The sequence below is a fragment of the Gasterosteus aculeatus genome, chromosome 20 (assembly GCF_964276395.1).
Source record: "Gasterosteus aculeatus chromosome 20, fGasAcu3.hap1.1, whole genome shotgun sequence".
Classification (NCBI taxonomy): Eukaryota; Metazoa; Chordata; class Actinopteri; order Perciformes; family Gasterosteidae; genus Gasterosteus; species Gasterosteus aculeatus.
Window position 1 is genome coordinate 8,790,663 of NC_135707.1, and position 21,100 is coordinate 8,811,762.

The 21,100-nt window shown below is 46.0% G+C and overlaps 1 protein-coding gene across 2 annotated transcripts; it reads left to right on the top strand.

Annotated features, from left to right (window-relative positions):
• Positions 1-2,753: 2,753 nt before the first annotated feature.
• Positions 2,754-20,510, top strand: atp1a3b (ATPase Na+/K+ transporting subunit alpha 3b). Of its 2 annotated transcripts, none has more exons than XM_040165700.2 (23): positions 2,754-3,009; positions 3,151-3,238; positions 12,214-12,288; positions 12,850-12,909; positions 13,003-13,206; positions 13,375-13,488; positions 13,860-13,994; positions 14,084-14,201; positions 14,395-14,663; positions 14,989-15,187; positions 15,304-15,548; positions 15,644-15,836; positions 16,081-16,256; positions 16,354-16,490; positions 16,575-16,725; positions 16,940-17,108; positions 17,220-17,374; positions 17,506-17,629; positions 17,823-17,968; positions 18,066-18,196; positions 18,319-18,420; positions 18,535-18,626; positions 18,980-20,510. In XM_040165700.2, the coding sequence occupies exons 2-23, from the start codon at positions 3,233-3,235 to the stop codon at positions 19,006-19,008; spliced, it is 3,030 nt and encodes a 1,009-aa protein (XP_040021634.2). In that variant the 5' UTR covers positions 2,754-3,009; positions 3,151-3,232; the 3' UTR covers positions 19,009-20,510. The 2 variants fall into 2 exon arrangements, with proteins under 2 accessions (XP_040021634.2, XP_040021633.2); XM_040165699.2 differs by having other exon boundaries at positions 2,772-3,009; positions 12,175-12,288.
• Positions 20,511-21,100: the final 590 nt, after the last annotated feature.

The following is a 21,100-nucleotide window of genomic DNA, read 5'->3' on the forward strand; positions in this document are numbered from 1 at the left end:
CCTTTCCATCATCCATTCCTCGGGATATCAGCCCTTTCCTCTTTTTGTCACCGACGCTCTTCCTCTCCTCCTTAACCCTCTTCTTTCTGCTCCCTTCTGGAAACTGTGAGCAGAACACAGATTATGTCAGACATCTATAAAACCGGATTAGCTAGGATCACCTTCACGCGGGCGCACGCACAAACACACGCAGATGGCTCTGTTCACCCCCATCCAAACCCCGATTTTATCTCTGAGTAGTTAGTAGCAGTAGTTACTGAGTAGCAGTTTGTGGACTCTGGCCTGGTTACATGCGATATATATATATATATATATATATATATATATATATATATATATATATATATATATATATATAGATATATATATATATAGATATATATATATAGATATAGATATAGATATGTGTGTGTGTGTGCGTATTTCTAGAGGGATTTACATATCTATAAATATATAGATTCAGATTCTATTCTCGTCTTGCCCACATACTATCTTAAACCACACACGTGTCCATGACAAAACATCACCAGACATTTAATATTCATCAGCAGCTCGGACTCAAACGGCACTTCAACATCTTGCTTTCCAAAACCACTGACAACTAATAATATCACACATGCATGCAGAGAGCTCTGTTTCGGTCCTGGCTCGTTCCCATGTGGGTTTCTCATCAAGATCAGATCAGTTCAGCTAAATAAGTATGACACAGCAACATCTACAAGCATCCAAAGAGCTGAAATCTCTTAGAGCAGCGCTTAATACCAGCTTTCTCTGGGTCATTTGTCTCGCTCTTTATTTATTTATTTATCTGATTGTTTCTTGTCTGGATCCCCCTCAACCATCCTTCAATTTCTGACTCAGCAAAACTACTTGTAGACAAGGTCATCTGACTGCTGTTGCCATGGAAACGGAGAACTGGAGGGGGGTGTCCCTCCCCTTGCTTTCTTGTACTGCAAGGCAGGGAGGAGTGTGTGGCAGCTGGATGGATGGAGCGAGAAACATGGAGGCATGACAGAGGTTAAAAAAGGATACCACCGGCAGCCATTTTGGTTGAAATGAGATTGAAAAAACTTTATTAGTAGCGGCATGTTGACAGTCACCCACATGGGCAACACTGAGGCTCAAGGATCAAAATCCTCTGTTAATCCTCAGTTTCCTTTATGGTATTAATGTCTCAACATCTCTATGATGCAGGGATTTTGTAAACTTATATGAATCAATGTGCAGCAATGACATCAGTTGACAGTAATACAGAGGACATAAAGGTGGAAAAAATCATATTACAGTTACGTTGCCCTAGAATAAATATTCCATCTACCCATACAATTAAACCAAGACCTCTGCATACAAAGGAATTTACCTAAAAGGTTTTGTTATCAACAGCTGTATAGTATACTTTCCCAACGAGGTTTATCCAAATGCAAATAACCACACACAACAAACGACACTCGCTGTAAATTAAGTTGTGAATTCATGTTGTTTCTCATATTGTTCTTAATTAACTGGACATTGCCATATGGGAGGGGATTTACCACATAAACATCTGTACCCCCCCATGTATAAGTTCAATGAGGTTAACTGAAATGCTGCTTAATTTACTTAGAGATATGAGTTAGTCATCACCAGTATTTCAGATAAATACTACACTATAGCAGCACTTTTTTTGATGACCGTCGTAGCTGACTGTCCAACTCAGAACTAACCCTGTTTGGGTGCTCTGGGGTTTCGTGGTGCTGCATGGTCATCGTCTGGGCCTGCAGCAAGGGAGGCAGTGAGGCATGGCAGCAATCTGCTGCAGGGACAGCAAGCCGGACGCTCAGCTTTCCCTTGCAAATCAGGCTCTACATGCATGCATGAATGTGTGTGTTAGTGTGTGCATGCAACTCAGAGAGCATGTGAGCTCTCACTGCTGCACAGAGAAAAAACGTGACAGAAAGGCCTGCGATGCTCACTGCTGCGTGTCCTCTGTCTGTTGCTGTTTCACACTCTCTGCCTTTGCACCCATTCAGCAATGTTACCGAAAAACTACACTACTTATTTCCTGTCCTCAGGTGTGGTTCTCTTGGCCCAACCTCCCATTGCCCTTGGCATGGCTCTCTCTCTCTCTGTATATTTTCTGTAATTCCTGTCCCTCCCCTCGCCTGTCCAGTATTTAAAGAATGTAGTCTGAATCATTTGACTACATTGCGGTATCAATGTGTTGATACTTTCTGCATGTTAAACTGTCCTCATAAATATCAAGTAGAGTAACATCTCCAGAGACCCCAGATTATGGTGCTGAAACAAGCCGGGTTTCATTCTTTACTTTAACGCCCATGTCATAATTTTACCTGCACCACTGAGAGAAATTCTCCATGTCAGTTAAAAGTGCTGAAGCGGCACATGGAAATGCACAACAAGCTCATGGCAGGACCAACACGACCGATGACACGTATAAGGATGCTTATCACATGCATCAATGCAGGCAAATCCACTACATTTTGCCACGTAAACGCATTGCGAGATGAACAAACACGACAACTGGAATCTAACCTTGTGCGTCCATTTATACACAATTTCGGCGTAGGAACTCTGCTGGCTGCGGGGCTGAGTGTTCTGCAGTAAAGCAGGAGGGGCAGTACGCTTATTCTATTGGCCCCCTTGAAGACTGCGACTAAACCGATTGGCCAGCGGTGCCGTCAGTGACGGGAGTCTCTGCATTACGATTGGCCAGCCGCGCTTCTTGGGGGCGGGCTCAACCGTCCCTCCGCGTTGACTCACTCGCTACGGCGGCGCTTCTTCCACTGGCGGAGTGGTGCAAGGCTGGAGGAGTACTGCGGCAACCCGCGGAAGGAGATCAAGTCGTGAAAAACTAGCAGCGCTGCCCCGTCGCTTCGCCGGTCTTTCTGCGCAAGTATCCGAGAGCAAAGGAAGGAAGCGCATCCCTGCGTGATGCTCCGCTCGAGACCGCAGCATTTCATTTGAAAGACGTCTCACTGGAGGGGAAAAGATTGAAGGCTAAACCGGAAGGTTTGAAAGACCGTTAATTTAAGCCCTCCTCCTCCCCCAAAAAAAGAACATTTGGTTAAATCTGTAGTTAACTGCCATGACGTCTTTTTTTTAATTTAGGAGAAAAAAAACTGAGCATATTCTCTTTATTTTTTTTTCAAGGCATTTTGCTATAATTCAACGCGAGGGGCTGACACCTCTCAAGCTGTGCATCACCTGAGAGGAGAAGAGTGACTGCGCCAACATGGGGGTAAGACCGACGGCTCCGACGTTTTAACTGCGTTGTACCCCACCCGAAGTGGCCTCGACACGAGCGGCCGCCCGATAAACGAACCCCCTGACGATGAAGGGCTGACATGATGTCATTCTCTTTCCCAATGGAAATCCCGTTGGTCTCTGTGACATTGACTCTTATGCGGAACTGTACGTTCCCGCGGTCTCCTACACTGCGACAAATTGATGTAGCCAATAGCCGCTCTGTGGTGCGGCAATAGAAGAAGAAAAAAAAAAGTGCGTTATTTGTCCGCACGCTATGATTTGACCAGACGGGTTTTCCACCTCAATAGAATTCTTGTTTCGTTTTTAATTGAAATATTGAACATTTTGATCGGTTCATTTTTCTCTCATTCACTTTTTAAGAGTCAAGGAGATAAAATATGACTGATGCCACAAGCAGAGACAGAGTGTGTGTGTGTGTGTGTGTGTGTGTGTGTGTGTGTGTGTGTGTGTGTGTGTGTGTGTGTGTGATGATAGGCCTACTTGGAGTATAACCTTGCCAGCCGTTGTAGGCCTGATCGGTTTATTCTTACCGAGAGCTGTGCGGGAGGGAGGAGGGGGGGGGGTGAATTACTAAGAAACCTATTCTGTTCATCCATTGTACTGTGGTTAAAAGAAGGGCATTTTGTTACATTTTGTTACAAAAAGAAAGCCATGGGTGTGTTTCTCATTGATCAACGAACAGGATGTACTGTGACCTCCTTCACGCCCTCGGCGCCCCCCCCCCTCTCTCCTCCCTCCCGTTTCTCATGGGCTCTCCTGCTATAAAAACAAAAAAAAAAAGCCCGCTGGCACTGCCCTCTGGTCTGGTAGGAGAGGAGCATCTGTCGGTGAACCGGGAAGATGCTGAGGCCATTGCGTCCTCGCTATTAGCGGAGGAGTGTCATCCTCGGCACCCGGTGACCCATGCGTCATAATGCGGTTACTGGGAGTAAGCGCCTCGCAAGCTTATTTCCCCTTTAATTTGTTACGTAACAGGGACTCCATAATCACAACCAGTGAACACATTTATACAAAACTACCGATTTAAGAAGTGGTGCATTTTTGGGAGGGGAGGTGTGGGAGGGGGGGGGGGGGGGGGTGCTGCGCGAGCACGATGTCGCTCGTGATATTGAAGTGTGACAGAATGAGAGCGCGCACCGTAAAAAGCAGCTGTGCAAATTCCGGCTATATATATATATATATATATATATATATATATATATATATATACGTATTAGTCATGCAAATGAGTCAGAGGAGGCTGGTGGAAAAACACTGCGCTCCCGGAAAGATGCCAAGGCGCAGATGCGACTGCCGGTTTCAGCTGCTGCGCAATTTCTGCTTCACCTCCATCCCGCGGAAAAGGAGCTGTCATTTTTAATCTCCGACCTTGGTGTGTGTGTGTGTGTGTGTGTGTGTGTGTGTGTGTGTGTGAGTGTTAAATGACGCGGTGGCACGATGCCGCAGACCAGGGTCCATGCGGAGCTGGGAAAGATGCGCCGCTGTAGCGGCAGTGCGGGCAGATGTCATCGCAGTTACACAAGCGTCTAAAAACGCAGGCCCGTTCAAGATGAAGCGTTCCGGCTAACAGCAGCAGCAGCGCTGCGCGGGCACTGCGTCAAACGCGGTGCGGGCGCAAAGGATGCTTGCGCACAGTGGCTATTGAGCCGTGTGCAAAAGCAATTTTGTGTTATTTCGGGAAAATACCGCAGCGTCAGAGAGCAGAAAATGAGCGTCAATGGCGATGTGCTCTTTCCTTGACTTTCACCGGATGACGGCTGAGGTCACCCTGAATGGAAAAAAGGGGCTGGGTGGACGAATGGATGGAGCGAGGGGACCGATCTTAATATCACCCGTTGCCGGTCGAATGCTCTTCCTTTCTCACTCCCCCCGTCGTATTCCCACCCCTTGCAAATCTTGCACTGGCGCACTGTGCGATGCCATTGCCAGCTGTCCTTCCCCAAGGCCGCGGGGGGCATCGCATGCGACGGGCCTTCTGCGTCAAACTGGGGGTGGGGCCTCCGGTGTGGAAATTCCCTGTAAAGGGCTGTGATAGGCTGGCACGGGCAGCGCGCAGAAAGGACGGTGCTTAGAGACAGCATTCGTGCTATTTAATGAATCTCCGGCATGTGACAGGCAGACTTACAGACACAACTGGCACATTTTGTCTGCCTCGAAAATGGATATAGTCTTAATTTGGCAGTCCATCTTTTTTTATTCTCCCCTATACACGACGGGAATGTTGATGAAAGGAGGAGATTTTCACCTTCAGGCAGGTGACGCTGACGGAGGAAGGCTGCCACTGCTGAGAGAGCAAGAACGTCAAAGTGAGAGGGAGGGAGGGCAGATCAGTAGTGGCTGGTCTGCAGGTGTAGAGCGAGGAAGAGAGAGGGATTTATAATGACGGAGGTGGCGTATGGTGATGGGGGGGGGGGGCCTTGCTGTATATCTTGTTACAGGATAATGACCCATAGGCTCACATTACCGCGGCTCCTGTTTCCTACTGCTGCGCATCGTGGGATTTGTTATCAGGGAGACGGGGGACACGTGCGATGGGGAGGTGAGGGATTGGGGTTGGGTCGGATGATCTGCAGGTTCAGTGTGGTATCGCTTTGGCTGGTGGCTCAGGAGAAAAGAAGGCGTAGCAGTGGCGCCGAAGCTTTGTCAGAAGGTCGTAACGGTAAACGAGGGGTGCGGTTGTCCTGCTCTTAGTGCTTTGTGGCCGAGGAGAAGCTCCTGATAGCGCCGAGATCCCTGTGAGACTCTGGACGGACTCGCCGCCGGAAGACGTAATGGTTTTCTAGAACAGCCCGTGCTTTCGTGAGGCGTCTGCAGTGACTGAGGGGGAAGTTAGAAGGTGGTTTAGGAGTACGATATGAGTGGCCTCTGCAGAGGCCCAGCCCTCAGTTTGGTGCAGAGTACTGCACATCCCTCCCCACTGCACCTGGTGCCCACAGCTGATAGGCTGCACTGTACCACAGCGGCGCTGTCCCACGTGTCGCAGGAGCCAATAGAAAAGCACATCCACGCAGCATCTGATCAACGTGGCCCCAACGACCGAACGGCCAGCTGGGATCTTTCTGCCCCGTGGCCAACAGGGGTCAATTAAGGTCAATACCTTTTGAAATGTCTCTTGATGGCCGACTTCATGTCTCTTTAGAGGCTTTTGATCAATATATATATCCACGGTAATGAGGACATGTCCTCAGTGAGAGGACTGCCTAAGGACAGAGTCCAGATTCCTCTCGTGGCTTCAGAAAAATAAGCTGTAGTTGTGTGTTAAACTAACGGGGACAAGAAGCTTGTGTAATTCCAATAAAATGCGAAAGGTCAGCGCTGTCGTCGTCATAGATTACTCTCAAACAGGATTAAAGCAGACACGGTGATTGACACGCAGTTTTCCAACATTAACATGTCGATGGTCTCCCACAAAGAGAGCGATTGAGAGGGATAGGGTTGCCTCACTACAACAACATGACTAATTCAGGGTGTTGTCCTGGAGATGTGTGTGTAGTGTGTGTTTGTGAAGTGTGTGTGTGTGGGACTGTAAATGTGTCCGGTTGCACATTCCCTCTGTGAATACACCGAAGTATAACACTGGGAAGCCACGGCAGACAAAAGCTGGCTCAAGTCAAACACCGGGCTATATTTGTTTTGGAATTTGTCACCCTGTAATGCTGCCGTGCAGCTAAAAAGTTGTTTTAAGATTAAGAACATTCCTGAATAAATGAATTGTGAATGGGATTTTCCATTTATCAAGACATACTGAACACCACAGAACCTGGTTCAGAGCCACTAAGCGCCTGTAAATGTGGATTAGTTTTGGCTCAGTGCAGTCAGCAGCTGTGTGCATGCATGCACATGTGGACATATCTGTGTGACCAGCAGGAGACGTGCCATATCTCTGCACCAACGGACCAAGATTTACCACGCTAATCTAGACCAGGCCACCTTCAAACACACACGCCAGGAGGTCACGTGACGGTGCATTATATAGATCTAAAGGACGGGTCAATGTTTGCATTTGTGGGAGTTTATTGCTTTCACTTTTTATTGTTCTTTGGAGAAACTTCCATTACTATTTGGGAGTGAAAGAGAGTTAATCTCTTTGTGTTTATGGGATTTAGAGCTTAACATTTTCTCTAAGTGCTCTTAAGCACCCACAATCTTTTTATATATCTATTTATATACAATTGAATTACTTTTACTTGTACACATTTTAATTTGAACGGCCACTCAGGCGCAACAGGACGTCCCTCAGGACTGTTGTGCTAGAAAGGTTTTATGCCATCTTTTCCCTTCCATCTTCACGTATCTTGAGTCTCCTGCTTTGATGCCCTTGTTAGGCAGGAAGATAAAAAACCTTCATAGCCCTCTCACCTGATGCAGATAAGCAAAACAAATCTTAACAATCTTTTTTTTTTTTACACGGTATTCAAATCCAATTCCTTTTTGAAGACATTCACCCAATCTTAGTTCCCAGAGACCTCTTGACCTAATGTGGAGATTGCACACACACACGTGCATGGGATTGTCCTGACGGAGAGAATTGCAGAGAAAGAGGAATGAGAGACAAAGAGAGGACGAAGCACAGAGGGCTAATCCAGTGTAGTAATCAGACTAGCTAATCCCAACAGCTAGGTCCCTCGGTCCAGGGCCTAAGCCCCCCCACTGTGGCCCAGAGCCGTCCTGCTGCTAGAAACAGCAGATGGACCAATGACCTCGCAAGGTCACGCAGGCACACGCATACATGCATGCGGCGGCGCACATACACACACAACACGTATGACAGCCCAGATGCAGAAATGCTATTACAAACCACTAAATATACCACATTTCTGTGTTGATGCCTTCATACACATTTTTTTTTTTAAATAATAATTCAGAGAGACGATCATAGGGAGGAACAGCAATAGTACAGAGCCGATCCAGTAAAATATTTCGTTATTTCTGTAAATAGCACCCACAAATGGGCATGTTGTAGCTCTCTGGTGCTCAGGACAGACGAGCTGATGCTCTGTACAGAGGGAAAGTGTAGACTCACACGTTGGGATGACAAATACTGTGGTGTAATGGAGCAGGCTGGCCCTCAAACAACTTCCTTATATGACTTCCACATTTAGAGAAAAACACGTTTCCCGTTTAAACGCACATCACTTCTTCCTGTTTCAGGATTTGTCATGCGTGCGGAGACGCCACATGCCGGTCCGAGACATGCCTCGCCCGTTGTCCTCAAGATGCTTGACATGATATTTCTTCTCAGGTGCCACTCATGTTGGAACAAGTCCATGACGTGAACAACATCACAGAGTAGAATTACTTGATTTCCCTCTTCCCTAAAGTTCTCATCCAAGTTAGAAAATCTAATCCTGCCCCTGCACATGTCCTTTTGGTTGAATGGCAGCTCTTTGTCTCACTATACATTTTGAAAGAAAGAGCTGCAGCTCCCTTCCATGTTGCACATCCGGGCTGTTGAGCCCGTGCACACTAATTCCCTGAATGGATTCCCTGTCTGTGTTACACAGATGTGAATACAGTGGCCAGACGCATGAATTCTTACTGGTCTAGAAGAACACATCAGAGGATCCTCAGAGCACTAAGGCCACTGCTGAGTTTGGTCACCATGGTTACATGCCCTCCAAACACTAGTGAGTCATCAGAGGAACAAGCACCAGATTCATTTTGGTTTGCCAGAGCCGGAACTGTACGACAATTTAACAAAGAAAAAAACAGACTCACAAAGCAAAAGCAAAAATGATCGATAATCCAAGGGGATTTTGATAAACAAACTCTATAACTATATATATGTAAGTGGGTTTGAGTGATTGCGCCATGTAGCCCGTAGAGGGGCATCCAGTGTTTCCAAACCCTGACGGTGTCAGAGACGCGTCTGTCCATCAGTCTGCTCGTCCACGTGCTTCTGGGGGAGCGAGCGGCTGTAATTCCAGCCGTGCGAGTCTCTGTTTCCTTCCTCTGGACGGAGCGCGGGGGGCTCATTACATTACCCAGAGCTGTGTGAAACAGAAGCACACAGACGCACACAGCACTACAGTTCGCACGCTGTTTTTTGCGATGTTTTTTGCAAAAATGTTGGCAACATACGCCACGAAGATCAATGTTATCAGGTGGAAGGATGTGTGTGCAGGGAGGAAATGAGAGGCAACCACTCACACGCACACATAATGCCAGGTATGCACTTAGACCACACAACATACTGTGAACACGACACAAGATAAAACGGGGACCTCTCTTTTTTTTTTTTTTTTTTTTGAGTCATGCTGATAACTACTCATTCACGCCCGCGAACACAGGCGGCCTGCTTGATAAAATGATCGTAAGTGAACGCATGCTCCAAGTAACACACACTCTTACACAAGTAAGGTTTTGTCACTGTCTATCATCGTGGGATCACTGAGGGTCACACACTGACACCGAGCCAGCAGACTGCAGGTCAATATCTAATTAGAAGCATATAAGCAAAGGGTGACAACAGCTCTTCTCTCTCTCTCTCTGTCTGTCCCTTTCTCCACCTACCTCTCTCGCCCTTTATCTGTCCCCGCTTCTCACCTCCCACTGATGTCTCCCTTTCCATGTGCCCAATGGCGTCCGTCATCCTCCCCCTCAACATCCACCTCTATCGCTTTGTTTGCCGCTCCTCTCCATTTCCATAGCAAACACTTCTATTGTCTGGACATGTGTGTGTTTGTGATAGGTGTGTGTGTTTGTGATAGGAATTTCAGTTAGCGGGTGCTTTTCCTGTTTGATGCTGATAAGAAGGGAAATCTGTAACTTTCCATATTAGTTAACGCTGATCCCTGAATGGAGATTTGGAGCCGTCGTCCACACAGTTAATCTCCGATGAATGTGTAACACAAGCATGCATGTAATACATACGTGTATGTGCCAACACGCCCTTTATCTCGGAGACACACACACACACACACACAAGCACACACACATCCCCCTTCTGTCTCTGATGGGATGAGCAGTAGTACTTTTCCACCGCGGCCTCACCGGGCCTGTCTGGTCCTGCTGCGGCAAAGAGATTTGCTCACCTGCTCTGTCAGAACGGTGTGTTTGCATGTGTGTGCGCATGTGTGTGTGTGTGTGTGTGTTTTGCAGTCAGGCCTAACGGCTCCCTCCTACTGACATGCAGCTCTCTGCCCGACGTGCTCGAACGAAGGGTTTTTATTGTTCGCTTTGAATTCGGCGGCGGTCGTTGAGCAGCCCACAATGAAGCGAGTGAGAGTCGTTGTCAGCTGCATTTTTTTTTTTTTTACGAGGACAAACTCGAAAGACAGGTCTTTGTGAAAGAAGTTCAATACGCAGAGACCGGCTTTCACAACAGTTTCACACAGCAGCGGTGCAGAAGTACAGCTCCCCCCCCTGGGAAGGGAAGGGGCAGATGTGTCGATATGGTTTGGGTGTGGTTTGGGTGGGTGAGTTGGGTGGGTGAGTTCAGTGAGCACGTGGGATCTCAGTTCATAGTTTTTTTCCAGTGGGCGAATTTGTACAGTACGCATCAACATTAAAGTTAAAAGGAGAGTTTGTAGTTTGTAGTTGACTTGGTACTGTGATATCGGATGATCCCTGAACATGCCGCACTCTTGATAATGTAGCTGCCTGGTTGTACCACTAGAGGGCGCTTACTTTAATTCTGCAAATTTCACCACGCAGTTGGTTTTTGTTTTTGGGTAAAGGAATACTCAGCCAGGGCCTCCTATCAAATTAAAGTTATCAATAAAATGATGACCTAATATTGGCCAAACCAACCTTAATAAGGGGGTTTATTTTCACTCACTGTTAGTTTATGTTTCCATCTCATTAAGGGTGAATTATCTATCTTCCATATGTACTGGACTTTTTTTTTATTGCATTGATTTCCCACATATGGCCTCTTTACTGGCCGCCTACTAAGACCCTCACACACCCCCTGGAGCTATTTGTGCCTCTCCTTGTACCCTTTGGATCCTGATGGCGGACGTTTGTATTGACATGGCCTGGCTGCTTTCCTTTCGTGGAACCGGCTAGAGTTACAGTTAAAGACCTAGAAAGACTAGAACGTGCAGTGCTGGAGACAATCTGGGTTATTAATAGTCCACCCATGTCTACGTAAGCCAATCTCTGAGAGGATAAATATAGTTTGGAGAGTACCTGGAACAACAGGCAGTACAGTAAGAAGCAGACAAGGACGTTTGATGTGTGTGTGTGTGTGTGTGTGTGCATGTATTTGACACTTAATTTTCAATCTTTGACATCAAAGTGTCTCTGATGTATCTGGTATAACAATGTAGAACATACTAGAATCTAATCAGAAAGCCTTTGATGCTCTCTCTCTCTCATATACATGTGTCCTTGCTGCTCGATGAATTAAAAGGGCCAGGATACGTTAAAACCTTCTGGTTGAACCACGTCGTGTCATCAGTGGACACGGAGGGATCAAATGGACGTGGCGCAGCAGATAGGAGTCACGTGCTTTAATGTGTGGGAGTAGCGCACGTTTGATGTGGATGACACCAGCCACCAAGTGAATGCTTTCATCGTTCCCGTCATCAGTTCATGAGAGAATAGGCTTCTACGCGCTCTTTGTCTGACATCGTCCTCGTAGACCAAAGACAGGCTGCTTCTCGAGGCCACTTCACAAGGGTACAACTGTGTTGTGAAAGGAAACCCTCAAGGGCAGTTCGATAAAGCCTGCTGGCACTGCTATATGTTACTGGTAAATACTGTAAGAATGTCATACGTTAGTTCTCTGAATAATCAAAGCATTTAATGTATTTTCAGCCAGTGTGTATTTTCTACGCTAAGTTAATGTAACGTTCAAGCCCACTGAATACTGTTGAGATTATAAAAACAAAGGCCCACATCTTCCTTAATCCCCTTATCCTAGTCCGAAGGCATGTATAAAACATGTGTGTGTGTCTGTAGTATGGCCGTTCAGACAGTTACCGCGTTGCCACCACACAGGACAAAGATGACCGCTCCCCCAAGAAGAAGAAGGGGGCCAAGGACATGGATGACCTGAAGAAAGAAGTGCCCATTGTAAGTAAATCTTCTTTTATCTGCAATAAATACTTTTGGAACAGTTTTTTTTTAATTATTAATTAATTAAATGATTTATATTATTTTCAATCAATAGTGTCCAAGCATTTTTAGGATGCTTCTAAAATGAACAAAATGTCTGACAAAATGGCAAAAATGATATGACATGCTGTGGAGAGAAGGGGAATCTTTTGAATGGAGGCCAAAACAAAATGTATTTTTGCTGGATTGAGGGGTGACTTGTTATCAGGAGGTCGTCGCTTTGATGCCGCATCTCAGCGCAAGAAACAGGCACCTGGGCGGCCATATATCCGCCCCAATACTCTTATATCTTTCAGGTGAACTGCATGCATGGAGTACATTTCCAACTGCTTTGACTGCCATTCATTATGGGATGTTCCAAATGTCCAAAAAAGAAACTGAAAACTCTTTTATAAGTGCATATCAGCACAATTATTGATGGACTATATTTTCTTCAAATTGGCTTTGCATGCAAAAAAGGGCTGCTGCAAAACATACTCAGCGACACAAAATGTTGATTATCTCTGTACTTTATTCCAGACGGAACATAAGATGTCCATAGAAGAAGTATGCAGGAAATACCAGACAGACATTGTTCAGGTGAGTTGATGATATGTACATACACAGTGTATATATGTGATATGAGAGTTCATGTGTGACCCTTCACACCTACTGGCTGTGTGCTCCCTCCAGGGGTTGACCAATGCCAAGGCAGCAGAGTATCTGATCAGGGATGGTCCCAATGCTCTCACCCCTCCTCCCACGACCCCGGAGTGGGTCAAGTTCTGTCGCCAGCTGTTTGGTGGATTCTCCGTCCTGCTGTGGACCGGCGCCATCCTCTGTTTCCTGGCGTACGCCATCCAGGCAGCCACTGAGGACGATCCTGCAGGAGACAATGTAAGCGTCCACATGGTTGCTCACTCATCTGACCCATCTACACCTCAGTATATTCTCTGTCACACTTCCCACTCTGATTCTTTTTCAATACACTCACCATCCAGTGCGGTTCCACAGAGCAGGTCAGCACGCTCACATATGTTTGACCGTTTGTCTCTCTGTCTCCAGTTGTACTTAGGTATTGTGCTCACAGCTGTCGTGGTCATCACTGGATGCTTCTCATACTTTCAAGAGGCCAAGAGCTCCAAAATCATGGAGTCCTTCAAAAACATGGTGCCTCAGGTATGTCTGGAAGTTTATTTCGATGTCTATGGACTTGAAAATGAGTATATTTATGATTTGGGAAAAAAACGTTCCCGGTGCCAGAAATGAGGGGTCATTGATGTGACTGTTAACTCTCTTTATGTAATTCTTCACGCTTCACCTCTTTGCGTGCCACTGAGATCGGGGGTGCGAATGGTTTTAAATTGCAAAATGATGTTGCACAGCTTGTGGTTGGAAGACTCTGCCTGAAAAATATTTTTGCCTGGTGTGCGTTTTCATTGACCTTTTTGCTAACAAAATGTTTAGTCGGTGTTCCTTTCATAGAGAAGAGATGAAAAAGGTCTCGTCTGTGTGTGTTTTCTCATCATCCTCGTGGTCTCTCCCTGCAGCAAGCGCTGGTGATCCGTGAGGGTGAAAAGGTGCAGATCAATGCTGAAGAAGTGGTGGGTGGAGATCTGGTTGAAGTGAAGGGAGGAGACCGGATCCCTGCTGATATCAGGGTGGTTTCCGCTCATGGCTGCAAGGTATGCACACGTACACATTACACACACATTCAATGTCCTGCTCCTTGTCGTATGCAATTTCATGTTTTGCTTTCCCTGTTTCCTATCAGGTCGATAACTCCTCCCTCACAGGCGAGTCCGAACCTCAGAGCAGGTCACCCGACTGTACCCATGACAACCCCTTAGAAACCCGAAACATTGCTTTCTTCTCCACCAACTGTGTTGAAGGTATGGTTACCATGGCACTAGTATGTCATGCTATTGTTAACTTCTATTCCTGTGGTTTGATTCAAATTTTAGTTTGTTGACTAAAATCCAATGCATTAATTGTAACTGAGAATATTTTTTTAGTCAGACAGGCACTGATTCTGTAAAAAATATTGTTCATCATAACACATGTGGGGTGTTTTTTCCAAACCAGGCACAGCGCGCGGCATTGTTATCTGCACCGGTGACAACACAGTGATGGGTCGCATCGCCACTCTGACATCTGGCCTGGAGACCGGAAAAACCCCCATCGCAAAGGAGATCGAGCACTTCATCCACATCATCACAGGTGTGGCCGTCTTTCTGGGACTCACCTTTTTCATCCTGGCCATCGTCCTGGGTTACTCCTGGCTGGAGGCTGTCATCTTCCTCATCGGCATCATCGTGGCTAACGTGCCTGAAGGGCTGCTGGCCACAGTCACTGTAAGTGGACAAATAATCAGATGAGTTAGATATTTTGGTCTCATATGAGAGATTATTTCGAATTTTCTTTCTTTCTACATGTTTGAACTTCTTTTATCAGTGCTTGGTTACATTTTTATTTAATTTAGTTAAGTTCTATTACATTTCTTTTTATTCTTGTTTTCATTACATTTATCTTGTAAATTTTATTTTGATACATCCTATGAGATAAAATAATAATTGACTTTTTTTTTGCATCAAACACACAAATAACTGCAATTTGGGAACTTAACAACTGAAGTCTAATCACCAAGATAATTAACAGTATGCATGTCTTTGTCTTCAGGTGTGTCTGACCTTAACTGCCAAGCGTATGGCTAAGAAGAACTGCCTTGTTAAGAACTTGGAAGCTGTGGAAACCCTGGGCTCCACCTCCACCATCTGCTCTGACAAAACAGGCACCTTGACCCAGAACAGGATGACCGTGGCGCACATGTGGTTTGACAACCAGATCCACGAGGCCGACACCACTGAAGACCAGTCTGGTTAGTGAACACGGAGCCAAGAAACACCACTGATGAAATATGTAAAAACGCTGAAAGCGGTAGATTATAACTAGTCATACATGTTAGCAATATCCTCTCTGCTACTCCCTCTCCAGGTGCCTCTTTTGACAAGAGCTCCGTAACGTGGATTAGCCTGGCCCGCGTCGCTGCCCTGTGCAACCGCGCTCAGTTTAAAGCGGGACAAGACCAGCTGCCCATCTTGAAGCGGGACGTGGCCGGTGATGCCTCAGAGTCAGCCCTGCTGAAGTGTATCGAGCTGTCCTGTGGCTCCGTCAGGGCAATGAGGGACAGGAACAAGAAGGTAGCCGAGATCCCCTTCAACTCCACCAACAAATACCAGGTAAGCAACAGGTTTTATTACAGATATTATTACAGATATTACAAACATTTAAACGTGTGCTACATTTAAATTAACGTTCTGCTCTCCTCTTCCAGCTCTCAGTGCACGAGACAGAGGACCTCAATGACAACCGCTACCTGCTCGTGATGAAGGGAGCCCCTGAGAGGGTCCTGGAATGTTGCTCCACCATCCTGGTGCAGGGGAAGGAGCAACCTCTGGATGAGGAATTAAAGGAAGCTTTCCAGAACGCATACATGGAGCTGGGAGGCCTCGGAGAGAGAGTGCTGGGTAAGTGTTGAGCTACAAAGATAGAGGGAGGGTGATAGTGTAAGTACAGCCTGAATATGCCCTCAATATTTTCAGGAAATTCATTTTCCAACTACTTGGAATACTGTATTTAGTTCAAAATATGTCTTTATTTTATTTTTATTTCAAACCTACGACCTGTTGATCAGAGGAGCGGGAAAGAAGATCTCTGTTGATACTTAGACATCACAAATCTGACAGAATCTCACACTTCTTTTCAAACCAGGTTTCTGCCACGTGTTGCTGCCCGAAGACCAATACCCCAAGGGTTTTGCCTTTGACACGGATGATGTCAACTTCCAGACAAAAGACCTTTGCTTCGTTGGCCTCATGTCCATGATCGACCCTCCCCGTGCTGCCGTGCCTGATGCTGTTGGCAAATGCCGATCCGCTGGTATCAAGGTGAATTATTTCTTGCACGACTGTTATACGATTTCTTTAACGCTTAAAGCCTTTTTTTGTGATAATGCTATAAAATGTAATTTATGTTGCTTTTTAGGTCATTATGGTCACTGGCGATCACCCAATCACAGCCAAGGCAATTGCCAAGGGAGTGGGCATCATCTCAGAGGGCAACGAGACAGTGGAGGACATTGCAGCCCGTCTCAACATACCAGTCAGCCAAGTCAACCCCAGGTAAAGAATGCTCACACACACTGTCAGAACACAAATAATGGGTACTTACAAGAGACACGTCAACGCTTCACTGTCTGTGTTCAGGGATGCCAAGGCCTGCGTGTGCCACGGTACAGATCTAAAGGATCTGTCTCAGGATCAGATGGACGACATCCTGAGGAATCACACGGAGATCGTCTTTGCTAGGACCTCCCCACAGCAGAAGCTCATCATCGTAGAAGGCTGCCAGAGACTGGTTTGGCCATTTTAAGATTGTTTTAGAGTAAAGTGCCTCACGGATAATACATGCTTTGGACAACAAGTGTTGGTTAAATACCTAGCAATGTTTTCCTAATGTACATCTGGTTTGAACTCTAAATACCAGGGCCACTAAAAGATGAATCAATTTAATGAGTATAACTTCTTCTTTATATACATGCTAAATACCCCCCCCCCCTCTTGTGTCTCAGGGTGCCATTGTGGCTGTGACAGGTGATGGTGTGAATGACTCACCTGCTCTGAAAAAGGCCGACATTGGTGTTGCCATGGGAATCTCTGGCTCCGATGTGTCCAAACAGGCCGCAGACATGATCTTGTTGGATGACAACTTCGCCTCTATTGTCACAGGAGTTGAAGAAGGTGAGCGGACCGAAAGGACAGAACTGGAACATGTGATCCTTGAGGATTCGAAGTACAAGTACTTTAGTACGTGATGTAACCTGTTCTGTTTGTTTTTTTCTTCCCATTCAGGCCGTTTGATCTTTGACAACCTCAAGAAGTCCATTGCCTACACCTTGACCAGCAACATCCCAGAGATCACCCCCTTCCTGCTGTTCATCATCGTCAACATCCCCCTGCCACTGGGAACCATCACCATCCTCTGCATCGACCTGGGAACCGACATGGTGAGAGCTGATCGAACCCCGTCTTTCACGACAAAATTCGCTTTCGCTAAATCTCTATCTGATCACTGAAAAGCAGCCTGCTGATAGGACACATCTTAAATCAAAGTTCACACTTCTCCCTCGGCCGTCAGGTTCCAGCCATCTCACTGGCCTATGAAGCAGCCGAGAGCGACATCATGAAGCGTCAGCCCAGGAACCCATTCAGGGACAAGCTGGTGAATGAGAGGCTTATCAGCATTGCCTACGGACAAATCGGTAGGTGAAATGAAGACTGCTGCCGCTGATCCAAGCTTATATCTGGATTGAAGTTTGATCAAGTCATTGTGTGTTTAAATCCACATGTTTCCACTTTTCCTTGCTCACAAGTAACAGCTGGATTAGCTTTAAACCTATTTGCAATGTTTTGGGGGGGAAAAGTAGAACTTAATATCTGTGTTTTTCCCCTCAGGTATGATCCAGGCTCTGGGAGGCTTCTTCGCCTACTTTGTCATCTTGGCTGAAAACGGTTTCCTGCCAACTACACTTGTCGGCATCAGGCTCAATTGGGACGACCGCAGTTGTAATGACTTGGAAGACACCTACGGGCAACAATGGGTCAGTGTGTAGTTTTTTGTGTGTTTAAGCGAACTTTCAGGTGTTTTCTTGTTTTTGCCACTTGGTCTTACTGTGTCTGCCCTCTCTCGCCCCTCAGACATATGAGCAGAGGAAGATTGTGGAGTTCACATGCCACACAGCCTTCTTTGTCAGCATTGTGGTCGTGCAGTGGGCTGACGTCATCATCTGCAAGACCAGGCGTAATTCTGTGTTCCAGCAGGGCATGAGGTGAGGCCAGATATAGTGGGACAGCAACCTACTTAAAGTTGCCCTTTTAGTAATTCATCTTTTTAACAATGTGTTTTTGGCCTTTTTATACAATCTAAAATATTTGTTGTGTCTCCACCCAGGAACAAGATCTTGATCTTCGGCCTGTTTGAAGAGACCGCTCTGGCTGCCTTCCTGTCCTACTGCCCAGGCATGGATGTGGCACTCAGGATGTATCCACTAAAGTGAGTGACACACGTATCACACGGAAACCTGTACTCTGGTCCGGAGACACATTGTGTCAAATCTCTTTACTTGATTTATTTCTAATCTGTGTTGTTCTCTTGTCTCGCCCACAGGCCTAGCTGGTGGTTTTGTGCGTTCCCCTATAGTTTTCTTATCTTTGTCTATGATGAGGTGCGAAAACTTCTCATTCGTCGGAACCCCGGAGGTAAGTTTGAAGTAATTGTAGTTTGTGCTTTGGCGTCTGACACCCTAGTTCTCCGACACTCACAGCCCGCGGGAAGAGGTTCAGCTGGTCGCCGGATGCCGTTAAATCCAACACGTAGCTTTGTCACCCTTTCTTTAAAGGAAGTCGTGTGTTTTTATTTCTTGGAGTCTCGGTTGCTTTGTGTCTCAGCTTCACAAACTGACTGCTGGTAGAACCGTACTTTACCGTACTTTAAAATATTTACCACGTCCTTTAATTAATGCTAATTCTATGGACAATCGGCATAAAATACGACTTGAAAACACTGAATTGACTGTGACCTTCTGTTTTTCCTTCTCTCATTTGTGCTACAGGTTGGGTGGAAAGAGAGACATACTATTGATCAATGGAGCATCTTTGCTCAAGCCCCCCACATGTTCCAATTATTTCTCCCCCCTGTCACTCCATCCCTGGCAAGACACCCCTTCCGATGCCCCGCCCCCTTAAAAATACAAAACGCTTTAAAGCAATTTTCATCACAACTGCCCCAAAGATTAAAAACAGCAAAAGCACCTTTACAACTTTCTACATTGACCCGCCCCCTTTCTCCCCATCTCCTATGATACTCTTTGCATGTGTTCTCTCACTGCTGTGTACATAAACCAATATATCTACCAAACGGCAGCTGCATATTGTGTATGTAGATTTGAATGAGCTAAGGATACAAAGGGAGTGTCCGTGCTCTGCAAAAAAAAGGGCCATCCAGCTCCCTCCCCTCCCTGTTGTCCTCCTGCTCTCGTCCCCTCGTCCGTCTCTATGCCTCCGTTCCCCTGCCTCTTCTCCCTCCTCGCCGACCCTTTGCTTGTCCTCCAATCACACAAAGATGTAAAGACCACACAGTGAGATACCACCGCCGCCGCCGCCACTTCGACTGCCACATCTCGCCCCCGTCTCCTGTCTGCGGAGGAGCAGCGGAGTGGTCCTCTCCCCGTAGTTCTCGCTACGCCCATCATCCTCCTTCTATTCCGTTCTCAACGGCCACCGTGTTGTTGTTGTTTTTTTTTTTTAATATGTGGGGTACGGGGGGGTTTTAATGATTTTACTTGTCTTTTTTTATTTCCAAGACGGGAGGGGGGGTACGTGAGAGCTGCTTTTCCTCATTTAGGCCTAACAAAGCACACCCCATGGCGTCTTGTCCCCCCCTCTCTCCCCCTCTGTCTCTCACACCCCTCCCCTCCCTTCCCCTCCCGCCCTGTTTGTCTCTGTTTGTGTGCACTGTGTGAACCATTGTCCTTGTTAATAACTATTACAGTACACCCCCTCTCCCCCCAAGTTGGTGAATACAACTCAATCTTTCTGTGTGCTCTAGGAAATCTATATAATTCTATACTGAATTTAAATGAAACAATAAAAAACATGTTGGAAAAACAGCTCCAGAGAGAAATTCATGAAGAACAACATCAACGATATTGCAAAATAAGAAAAGGCGAGATATATCTCTCTGTTTTTGTTGTTTGTTTTCAGTTGTTTTTGCTGGTTTTTCTGGAGGCTATTCTAAAACTGTAACAGCAGAGCAGGGTTTTAAAGTTGTGTTTTTACCAAAAGACACAAGACATCAATCAAAGCTTTCAGGTTACCGCCACTGCAGGTGTGCCGATGTGATGGGACGTGGGTGGCAGTGATAAGACCATGCGCCTGCGCTCCATTACCAGATCGGGTCCGGCCCGGATCTGTGTGCATGTATGTGTTGGAGACCAGTGAAGGGCCGGCGATCTCAGGCTGGATCCATGATGGCTGCAAGTTGAAAGTCAAGAATAAAAAAAAAAAAACACAACTAGTAGAACATGTGTGTCAAAACAACAAAACCAACACCAATAAAACATCTAGAACATTTAATACAACCTAGCACCGTCTGTGTGTCTTTCTGTCTAATGAAAACTACACTTCACAACACCTTCATTCATATATTTTATATTTTTCTGTCTTTCTTTTCCTTGAAAACATCTTTATGATATTCTTCCCTAGGTTCCCCCGAGGTTGCTATTTTCTGACTAAATACAACTAATTTAATGCAACCTGCAAAACACTGCTTTTAAAAGCCTGTTATGTCACATTCGCTTATTAAATCTAAACCCATATATATATATACCCAGTATAGTTGATCCTATAATGTATCCTATTGTTTTGGGCAGCATCACTGTGGATTTTTACATGCTATTGATATAACGCTGCAGAAAAATGAGTGGTATAAATATGATGCTGGGATACCACCTAGTGTTGTGAATGTATATGCACTTCAAACTGCACAATGTCCTTAGTGCCATGGGAGAAAGGGTTGGCAGCAACCCAGGCTAATGCACCAAACCACTGCAAATGGGTTAGCCGTGTCTGACATCAGCATTTATGAGCTTTAGGATGACAGTCGCTGGAACAATGTCCTAATAGTTCCGTAAACTCTAAATTCAAGACTAAAAGAAATCCAAATACCATCCTTA

Excerpts from the sequence above, each read along its gene's own strand:
- atp1a3b (XM_040165699.2), top strand. Across the intron at positions 17,630-17,822 it reads CATTGCCTACGGACAAATCG|GTATGATCCAGGCTCTGGGA; the intron begins GTAGGTGAAATG and ends TTTTCCCCTCAG. Across the intron at positions 18,627-18,979 it reads CATTCGTCGGAACCCCGGAG|GTTGGGTGGAAAGAGAGACA; the intron begins GTAAGTTTGAAG and ends TTTGTGCTACAG.